Raw genomic sequence first — 10702 nt, 5'->3', positions numbered from 1 at the left:
GGAATAACAAGTATACTGTTTCCTGCGGTGTATTACAGTGTTGTAATATTATTTTTGTCCACAAAGTGGCAGTGTTGTCCCATTATTCATTGCAAAACCATGCAACAGACACTGTAATGAAATTGAAATGAAGTTGAAAAGTGAGACCCTACTCTTTCTTTTTTTTAATTGTTTGTATGTACATCTCTATTGAAGATATTTCATAAATTCACCACCAGATTAGGTTTATATTAGCCCTCGACAAAAGTCAGACAGGAACTAATGTAAGCGGAACCTTTTTACGTACTGTGTGGTATCCTACGGAAGAGATTACTACAAACGGCGCACTGCTATTTACCAGAACTGTTTCCTGTGTCAACATATCTTGCTAGCCGGAGCGAAAAGTACCCACGTTCAACTGTTGTGTGGTAATGAAAATACGTATCATTTTATTACACTGTATCAGTAATATTGTGTATGTCATTATATTATAACGTGTATTGGTAATCTGATTACGTAGTGGGGACTGGTTTTTATTTTTGGTAGGTTGATTGTTCGTCAAACTGGAAGGCAGCGACTGACAAGCTATTTGAGTAGACAGCGAGCTGGCTAATAGCTTCTGCTTGGTGCTTCAGCTGTTATTTGTACGGTTAGAGACTTGATGATGGGCTCGTCTCTGATTCAGGGTTTGAAGTACATGTCAAAGATGTATTATAATGTATAACACTGTTCCCTATAACTAGGTATAGGGAACAGGTATCTAGCTAGTCACCTGATATTATACATTTTGAATTGTGGCCGAAGTGATTTTAATAAATTCCGTTTTTTTTTTCAGGGACAGGAGTTTCGGATTTCAAGATAAAATGGGTGAGTGAATGTTAAACTTACTTTTTTTTTAAATGTATTTTTGTTGCATGTCATCGACTATAATGGCAAATAAATAGGCATAAATTACCCATGAATTGAAACGCAGTTTAACAGTCTCACTTTTTCCTCTTCCCCTCATTAGATGGTGAAGAGAAGACCTACGGTGGCTGTGAAGGCCCAGATGCCATGTATGTGAAGCTGATCTCTTCTGATGGCCATGAGTTCATAGTGAAGAGAGAACACGCCTTGACCTCAGGGGAGCCATGTTGAGTGGACCAAAGCCTTTGACCTCAGGGACCATCAACTCCATGTTGAGTGGACCAGGTAAGCCCTTTGACCTCAGGGACCATGGACCAGGTAAGCCCTTTGACTCAGGGACCATCAACGTCTTGTTGAGTGGACCAGGTAAGCCCTTTGACCTCAGGGACCATCAACCATGGACCAAGCCCTTTGACCTCAGGGACCATCAACGTCTTGTTGAGTGGACCAGGTAAGCCCTTTGACCTCAGGGACCATCAACGTCTTGTTGAGTGGACCAGGTAAGCCCTTTGACCTCAGGGACCATCAAAGCCATGTTGAGTGGACCAGGTAAATGGTGTTTGATATAGCATAGAATCTGCCGGGATCCAGAGGTAGAGCTGCTCCCAGGAGGCAGTGGTTCAATCCCCTGTTCTTCCCTCCTCTCTCCTGTAACCCTTTCACCTGTCGTCTCATCTCATATTCTGTTTTGTTGAGAGGGCAAGCAGACATTCAGACTGAGGCAGGACAGGACAACATGTTTGATTTACATAAACAATATGAAAGGGTAATGCGATCGAAAAAGCCCATGATTGAATCAACTTGTTAGTCCAATGAATCACATACTGTATATCCTTTGAACTAGCTGTATATCCTTTGAACTAGCTGTATGTCCTTTGAACTAGCTGTATATCCTTTGAACTAGCTGTATATCCTTTGAACTAGCTGTATGTCCTTTGAACTAGCTGTATGTCCTTTGAACTAGTCCTTTGAACTAGCTGTAAGTCCTTTGAACTAGCTGTATGTCCTTTGAACTAGCTGTATGTCCTTTGAACTAGCTCTATGTCCTTTGAACTAGCTGTATGTCCTTTGAACTAGCTGTATGTCCTTTGAACTAGCTGTATATCCTTTGAACTAGCTGTATATCCTTTGAACATGTGTACAACTAGTTCAATCATGCTCATATTAGGTTTTAAGAGTAGGCAGTTTCAGAACTTTCTTTACTATAATCCCACATATTAGTTGTAATCCTTTTCCTAACTTGCTCTCAGTGCTTGTAGGCAAGAAGTGCCAACGGTTAATCATTTTGAATAAACAGAAATGTTACTTCTGAACCACATCTCAGACCTATAAATGTTACTTCTATAAATGTTCATTCTTTGTATCAAACTAACAACGTTTCTTACTTCCCCCCACAGGTCAGTTTGCAGAGAATGAAACCAACGAAGTGAACTTCAGAGAGATCCCCTCCCATGTCCTGTCCAAGGTGTGCATGTACTTCACCTACAAGGTCCGCTACACCAACAGCTCCACGGAGATCCCAGAGTTCCCCATCGCCCCGGAGATCGCCCTGGAACTACTCATGGCTGCCAACTTCCTGGATTGTTAGCTCAAAGAAATGTAGCAACTGAAACTCTTTAAAACAACAAAAAAAAACATTTGTTTTGACTATTTAACTTTGTTTCAGATATAAAACTAAACCGTGAATGATGAGTACTTTGTCAGTATGCTTTTAAGCTTTTGTTTATTTATATATCTTTTTTTTTTGCTACAGGCTTTATGTCCACCTTTTTTATTGGTTAGTAGTGAGTCTCATTTGAATATAATAAACTAATATGGCTGCACCAGTTGCTCCAGAATGTGGCACCTGGTAAACAATCGTTCCTTATCTCCCACCACAATAAAGGATGTTTGGTGAGTGTTTTTGGTGCTTAATGGGTCCCTTGTGTGATTAAACATTTACATGTTTATATTCATTTAGAACAGAATACCTGTTGGAGGAGTTCATCACAGCGATTTATCTGTGGACCTGATACAACAGTCGGGTGACTGTGTTGGATAATCGTTTTGGTCCACAACCTTTGTGATTTTTCACCACAGGGAGTTCTCTGCTCCTGATGGGATATTCATTAGGTCGTACCTGTGAACCTAACTGAATGAACTTAAATAAACAATAAAATATCACGTCCGATCTCTATTCACAAAGCCTTGGAGTAGAAGTGCTGAGCTGGGGGACTCCAGAGTGGCGTAGGGTTCTAAGGTTGTGTCACAGCAAGCCGCGACCGGGAGAACCATGAGGTGGCGCGCAATTCACCCTGCGTCGTCCGGGTTAGAGGAGGGTTTGGCCGGCCAGGACGTCCTTCCATCACTCTCTAGCGACTCCTTGTGGCGGGCCGGGCTCAATGCATGCTGACTTCAGTTGCCAGTACTGTGTTTCCTCAGACACATCGGTGTAGCTGACTTCCGGGTTAAGCGAGCAGTGCGGCTTGGCAGGGTCATGTTTCTGAGGACGCATGGCCTTCGATATACAGCTCTCCCGAGTCCTTACGGGAAATGCAGCGACAAGACTTGACTACCAATTGGATACCACGAAATTGGGGAGAAAAGGGTGGTATCTAGGATCAGTTTTGTATTTTAGTTCAAAATGAATGATAAAATCATGAAGACGCTCTCCTTTTCGTTCTAAAATGTGTGGATTTGTTTACAAAGGAGATGACAGGAAAAAGAGGACCAAGCAGATTCTCATCGACGGGCTGCAGTGGAGCAGGTTGAGAGCTTCAAATTCCCTGGTGTCCACATCACGATCCAAGCACACCCCGATTCTCATCGACGGGCTGCAGTGGAGCAGGTTGAGAGCTTCAAATTCCCTGGTGTCCACATCACGATCCAAGCACACCCCGATTCTCATCGACGGGCTGCAGTGGAGCAGGTTGAGAGCTTCAAATTCCCTGGTGTCCACATCACGATCCAAGCACACCCCGATTCTCATCGACGGGCTGCAGTGGAGCAGGTTGAGAGCTTCAAATTCCCTGGTGTCCACATCACGATCCAAGCACACCCCGATTCTCATCGACGGGCTGCAGTGGAGCAGGTTGAGAGCTTCAAATTCCCTGGTGTCCACATCACGATCCAAGCACACCCCGATTCTCATCGACGGGCTGCAGTGGAGCAGGTTGAGAGCTTCAAATTCCCTGGTGTCCACATCACGATCCAAGCACACCCCGATTCTCATCGACGGGCTGCAGTGGAGCAGGTTGAGAGCTTCAAATTCCCTGGTGTCCACATCACGATCCAAGCACACCAAGACAGTCGTGTAGCGGGCACGACAAAACCTATTCCCCCTCAGGAGAAGATTTGGCATGGGTCCTCAGATCCTGCGCCATCGAGAGCATCATTATGGGTTGCATCACTGCCTGGTATGGTAACTGCTCGGCCCCCGACCGCAAGGCACTACAGAGGCTAGTGCGTACGATCCAGTACATCACTGGGGCCAAGCTTCCTGCCATCCAGGACCTCTATACCAGGCGGTGTCAGAGGAAGGCCCTAAAAAGCGGTACGAGAGCGCCAAGTCTAGGTCCAAAAGGCTCCTAAAAAGACTCCCTCTATGCATAGTCACTTTAATAACTCTACCTACATGTACATATTACCTCGATACCGAAGCCCTCACACATTGACTCTGTACTCTATACCGGTACCCCCTGTATATAGCCTCCACATTGACTCTGTACCGGTACCCCCTGTATATAGCCTCCACATTGACTCTGTACCGTAACACCCTGTATATAGCCTCCACATTGACTGTACCGGTACCCCCTGTATATAGCCTCCACATTGACTCTGTACCGTAATACCCTGTATATAGCCTCCACATTGACTCTGTACCGGTACCCCCTGTATATAGCCTCCACATTGACTCTGTACCGGTACCCCCTGTATATAGCCTCCACATTGACTCTGAACCGGTACCCCATGTATATAGCCTCCACTTTGACTCTGTACCGGTACCCCCTGTATATAGTCTCCACATTGACTCTGTACTGGTACCCCCTGTATATAGCCTCCACTTTGATTCTGTACTGGTACCCCCTGTATATAGCCTCCACATTGACTCTGTACCGGTACCCCCTGTATATAGTCTCCACATTGACTCTGTACTAGTACCCCCTGTATATAGCCTCCACATTGACCCTGTACTGGTACCCCCTGTATATAGCCTCCACATTGACTCTGTACCGGTACCCCCTGTATATAGTCTCCACATTGACTCTGTACTGGTACCCCCTGTATATAGCCTCCACATTGACTCTGTACCGGTACCCCCTGTATATAGTCTCCACATTGACTCTGAACCGGTACCCCTAAATAGGGGAAGGATTCTAAATGTAAATAGGGGGAAGGATTCTAATTGTAAATAGGGGAAGGAATCTAAATGCTAAATAGGGGGAATGATTCTAATTGTAAATAGGGGGAAGGATTCTAATTGTAAATAGGGTGAAGGATTCTAATTGTAAATAGGGTGAAGGATTCTAATTGTAAATAGGGGGAAGGATTCTAATTGTAAATAGGGGGAAGGATTCTAATTGTAAATAGGGTGAAGGATTCTAATTGTAAATAGGGGGAAGGATTCTAATTGTAAATAGGGGGAAGGATTCTAATTGTAAATAGGGGGAAGGATTCTAATTGTAAAGGGGGAAGGATTCTAATTGGGGAAGGATTCTAATTGTAAATAGGGGGAAGGATTCTAATTGTAAATAGGGGGAAGGATTCTAATTGTAAATAGGGGGAAGGATTCTAATTGTAAATAGGGGGAAGGATTCTAATTGTAAATAGGGTGAAGGATTCTAATTGTAAATAGGGGGAAGGATTCTAATTGTAAATAAGGGGAAGGATTCTAATTGTAAATAGGAGGAAGGATTCTAATTGTAAATAGGGGGAAGGATTCTAATTGTAAATAGGGGGAAGGATTCTAATTGTAAATAGGGGGAAGGATTCTAATTGTAAATAGGGGGAAGGATTCTAATTGTAAATAGGGGGAAGGATTCTAATTGTAAATAGGGGGAAGGATTCTAAATGTAAATAGGGGGAAGGATTCTAAATGTAAATAGGGAAGGATTCTAAATGTACATTTACATTACATTTACATTTGTAAAGAGGGCTCTTATCCAAGGATTCAAATTGGTGCATTCACCTTATGACATCCAGTGGGACAGTCACTTAACAATAGTGCATCTAAAACTTAGGGGGTGGGGAAGGATTCTAATCCTAGGTAAAAGAGGTGGGGTTTCAGGTGTCTCCGGAAGGTGGTGATTGATTCTAGGGAGTTTGTTCCAAATTGGGGGCCAGGGGGAAGTTTTGATTCTAATTGAGGCGAGCAGGCCAAGGTGGATGAACGCAGTGCCCTTGTTTGGGTGGGGAAGGATTCACAGCTCCTAGGCAAGCACCATGGTCTTGTAGCGGATGCTTCAACTGAAGCCAGTGGAGAGAACGGAGGGGAAGGATTCTAAATGTAAATAGGGGGAAGGATTCTAATTGTAAATAGGGGAAGGATTCTAATTGTAAATAGGGGGAAGGATTCTAATTGTAAATAGGGGGAAGGATTCTAATTGTAAATAGGGGGAAGGATTCTAAATGTAAATAGGGGAAGGGGGAAGGATTCTAAATGTAAATAGGGGGAAGGATTCTAATTGTAAATAGGGGGAAGGATTCTAATTGTAAATAGGGGGAAGGATTCTAATTGTAAATAGGGGGAAGGATTCTAATTGTAAATAGGGGGAAGGATTCTAAATGTAAATAGGGGGAAGGATTCTAATTGTAAATAGGGGAAGGATTCTTGAGAAAATACATAACCCTCCTGAAGTTGAGGTGTTTACGAAGCTCCTTCAGGCACCGTGCGTTGAGGACGATGTCTGTGTCAGGCACCGTGCGTCGAGGACGATGTCTGTGTCAGGCACCGTGCGTTGAGGACGATGTCTGTGTCAGGCACCGTGCGTCGAGGACGATGTCTGTGTCAGGCACCGACGATGTCTGTGTCAGGCACCGTGCGTCGAGGACGATGTCCGTGTCAGGCACCGTGCGTCGAGGACGACGTCTGTGAGAGTCCTTTGTGATCCATTCCTTGTGGTTTGTCCCCCAGGAAGATCACAATGTCCCAGCCTAGTGGCTCTAACCACTATGCTACCCTGGGGCGGCAGGCTAGCCTAGTGGTTAGAGCGTTGGACTAGTAACCGGAAGGTTGCAAGTTCAAACCACCGAGCTGACAAGGTACAAATCTGTCGTTCTGCCCCTGAACAGGCAGTTAACCCACTGTTCCTAGGCCGTCATTGAAAATAAGAATTTGTTCTTAAATGACTTGCCTGGTAAAATATAAAATAAATAATAAATAAAATAAAATAAATAAAAAGTTGTCCATGTGTGCTCGATGGAGGCATGTCTGTGAATGGGAGTCTTATAAAAGGATGGAATGTCTCTTCCACAGTGACGACCGGTAGTCTGTCAGTGTCTAAACTGTCTCTTCCACAGTGACGACCGGTAGTCTGTCAGTGTGCAGCCGTGGATGGAGAGATCCACCTTTTCTGATTAAACACAGAAAATAATGAGGATAATAAATAATTTGCCCCAAAACGATACAGCTGAAGCATAAGATGCACATTTCAAAATGTAAACATGGCTAAAGGCTTGGAATGATAAACATACCGCACACAAAGGGAAGGAATATATTCTTCGTCCAAGCTGCTGTCCCCAGGATCTTCAAACTCCTCTTCATCAGTATCTTCACATTCACCTGTGATTCCTTTGAGGGATACAAGGCCATCATCCCAATCGATTTTTGTTGAAACAGTATAGCATCCGTCCCTCTCCTCGCCCCTACCTGGGCTCGAACCAGGGACCCTCTGCACACATCAACAACAGCCACTCACAAAGCATCGTTACCCATCGCGCCGCAAAAGACGCAGCCCGTGCAGAGCAAAGAGGGCACAACTACTTCAAGGTCTCAGAGCGAGTGACATCACCGATTGAAACACTATTAGCGCGCACCGCCGCTTACTAGCTAGCCATTTCACACCAGTTACACCAACACAAATAAAACAGAATAGTAATATAATGGTCATTTTGTAAATATAAACAACAAAAGTAAGCATGCTAGCACATCACAAACACTAATAAAAATAGTCTCCAGCCTCCTCCCATCTAGCTCAACCCCTCCAGCCTCCTCCCATCTAGCTCAACCCCTCCAGTCTCCTTCAGGCTCCTCCGATCTAGCTCAACCCCCCCAGGCTCCTCCCATCTAGCTCAACCCCTCCAGCCTCCTCCATGGTACTCCCATCTAGCTCAACCCCTCCAGGCTCCTCCCATCTAGCTCAACTCCTCCAGGCTCCCATCTAGCTCAACCCCTCCAGGCTCCTCCCATCTAGCTCAACTCCTCCAGGCTCCTCCCATCTAGCTCAACCCCTCCAGGCTCCTCCCATCTAGCTCAACCCTCCAGGCTCCTCCCATCTAGCTCAACCCCTCCAGGCTCCTCCCATCTAGCTCAACTCCTCCAGGCTCCTCCCATCAACCCTCCAGGCTCCTCCCATCTACCTCAACTCCTCCAGGCTCCTCCCATCTAGCTCAACCCCTCCAGGCTCCTCCCATCTAGCTCAACCCTCCAGGCTCCTCCCATCTAGCTCAACTCCTCCAGGCTCCTCCCATCTAGCTCAACCCCTCCAGGCTCCTCCCATTTAGCTCAACCCCTCCAGGCTCCTCCCATCTAGCTCAACCCCTCCAGGCTCCTCCCATCTAGCTCAACCCCTCCAGGCTCCTCCCATCTAGCTCAACTCCTCCAGGCTCCTCCCATCTACCTCAACTCCTCCAGGCTCCTCCCATCTAGCTCAACTCCTCCAGGCTCCTCCCATCTAGCTCAACTCCTCCAGGCTCCTCCCATCGAGCTCAACCCCTCCAGGCTCCTCCCATCTAGCTCAACTCCTCCAGGCACCTCCCATCTACCTCAACTCCTCCAGGCTCCTCCCATCTAGCTCAACCCCTCCAGCCTCCTCCATGGTACTCCCATCTAGCTCAACTCCTCCAGGCTCCTCCCATCTAGCTCAACTCCTCCAGGCGCCTCCCATCTACCTCAACTCCTCCAGGCTCCTCCCATCTAGCTCAACTCCTCCAGGCTCCTCCCATCTAGCTCAACTCCTCCAGGCTCCTCCCATCGAGCTCAACCCCTCCAGGCTCCTCCCATCTAGCTCAATTCCTCCAGCCTCCTCCATGGTACTCCCATCTAGCTCAACCCCTCCAGCCTCCTCCAGGCTCCTCCCATCTAGCTCAAACCCTCCAGGCTCCTCCCATCTAGCTCAACCCCTCCAGCCTCCTCCAGGCTCCTCCCATCTAGCTCAACCCCTCCAGGCTCCTCCCATCTAGCTCAACCCTCCAGCCTCCTCCCATCTAGCTCAACCCTCCAGCCTCCTCCATGGTCCTCCCATCTAGCTCAACCCTCCAGCCTCCTCCCATCTAGCTCAACCCCCTCCAGCCTCCTCCCATCTAGCTCAACCCCTCCAGTCTCCTTCAGGCTCCTCCGATCTAGCTCAACCCCCCAGGCTCCTCCCATCTAGCTCAACCCCTCCAGCCTCCTCCATGGTACTCCCATCTAGCTCAACCCCTCCAGGCTCCTCCCATCTAGCTCAACTCCTCCAGGCTCCTCCCATCTAGCTCAACCCCTCCAGGCTCCTCCCATCTAGCTCAACTCCTCCAGGCTCCTCCCATCTAGCTCAACCCCTCCAGGCTCCTCCCATCTAGCTCAACTCCTCCAGGCTCCTCCCATCTAGCTCAACCCCTCCAGGCTCCTCCCATCTAGCTCAACCCTCCAGGCTCCTCCCATCTAGCTCAACCCCTCCAGGCTCCTCCCATCTAGCTCAACTCCTCCAGGCTCCTCCCATCTAGCTCAACCCCTCCAGGCTCCTCCCATCCTCAACTCCTCCAGGCTCCTCCCATCTAGCTCAACCCCTCCAGGCTCCTCCCATCTAGCTCAACCCCTCCAGGCTCCTCCCATCTAGCTCAACCCTCCAGGCTCCTCCCATCTAGCTCAACTCCTCCAGGCTCCTCCCATCTAGCTCAACCCCTCCAGGCTCCTCCCATCTACCTCAACTCCTCCAGGCTCCTCCCATCTAGCTCAACCCCTCCAGGCTCCTCCCATCTAGCTCAACCCCTCCAGGCTCCTCCCATCTAGCTCAACTCCTCCAGGATCCTCCCATCTAGCTCAACTCCTCCAGGCTCCTCCCATCTAGCTCAACCCCTCCAGGCTCCTCCCATTTAGCTCAACCCCTCCAGGCTCCTCCCATCTAGCTCAACCCCTCCAGGCTCCTCCCATCTAGCTCAACCCCTCCAGGCTCCTCCCATCTAGCTCAACTCCTCCAGGCGCCTCCCATCTACCTCAACTCCTCCAGGCTCCTCCCATCTAGCTCAACTCCTCCAGGCTCCTCCCATCTAGCTCAACTCCTCCAGGCTCCTCCCATCGAGCTCAACCCCTCCAGGCTCCTCCCATCTAGCTCAACTCCTCCAGGCACCTCCCATCTACCTCAACTCCTCCAGGCTCCTCCCATCTAGCTCAACCCCTCCAGCCTCCTCCATGGTACTCCCATCTAGCTCAACTCCTCCAGGCTCCTCCCATCTAGCTCAACTCCTCCAGGCGCCTCCCATCTACCTCAACTCCTCCAGGCTCCTCCCATCTAGCTCAACTCCTCCAGGCTCCTCCCATCTAGCTCAACTCCTCCAGGCTCCTCCCATCGAGCTCAACCCCTCCAGGCTCCTCCCATCTAGCTCAACTCCTCCAGGCGCCTCCCATCTACCTCAACTCCTCCAG

General features: G+C 48.2%; 1 protein-coding gene across 3 annotated transcripts; it reads left to right on the top strand.

The window, feature by feature from the left end:
- Positions 1 to 291: 291 nt before the first annotated feature.
- LOC123990307 (elongin-C) lies at positions 292 to 2787 on the top strand. 3 transcript variants are annotated; one of them, XM_046290901.1, is made up of 6 exons: positions 356 to 407; positions 526 to 623; positions 815 to 846; positions 989 to 1102; positions 1405 to 1434; positions 2283 to 2787. In XM_046290901.1, exons 3-6 carry the CDS (start codon positions 843 to 845, stop codon positions 2471 to 2473), a joined length of 339 nt encoding a protein of 112 aa, XP_046146857.1. In that variant the 5' UTR covers positions 356 to 407; positions 526 to 623; positions 815 to 842; the 3' UTR covers positions 2474 to 2787. The 3 variants fall into 3 exon arrangements, with proteins under 3 accessions (XP_046146856.1, XP_046146857.1, XP_046146858.1); XM_046290902.1 differs by having other exon boundaries at positions 379 to 407; positions 526 to 628; XM_046290900.1 differs by lacking the exon at positions 526 to 623 and having other exon boundaries at positions 292 to 407.
- Positions 2788 to 10702: the final 7915 nt, after the last annotated feature.

This window comes from Oncorhynchus gorbuscha, linkage group LG12, assembly GCF_021184085.1.
Source record: "Oncorhynchus gorbuscha isolate QuinsamMale2020 ecotype Even-year linkage group LG12, OgorEven_v1.0, whole genome shotgun sequence".
NCBI lineage: Eukaryota > Metazoa > Chordata > Actinopteri > Salmoniformes > Salmonidae > Oncorhynchus > Oncorhynchus gorbuscha.
Note: the sequence above shows the minus strand (reverse complement) of the source record. Positions and strands in the feature narration are given on the sequence as shown.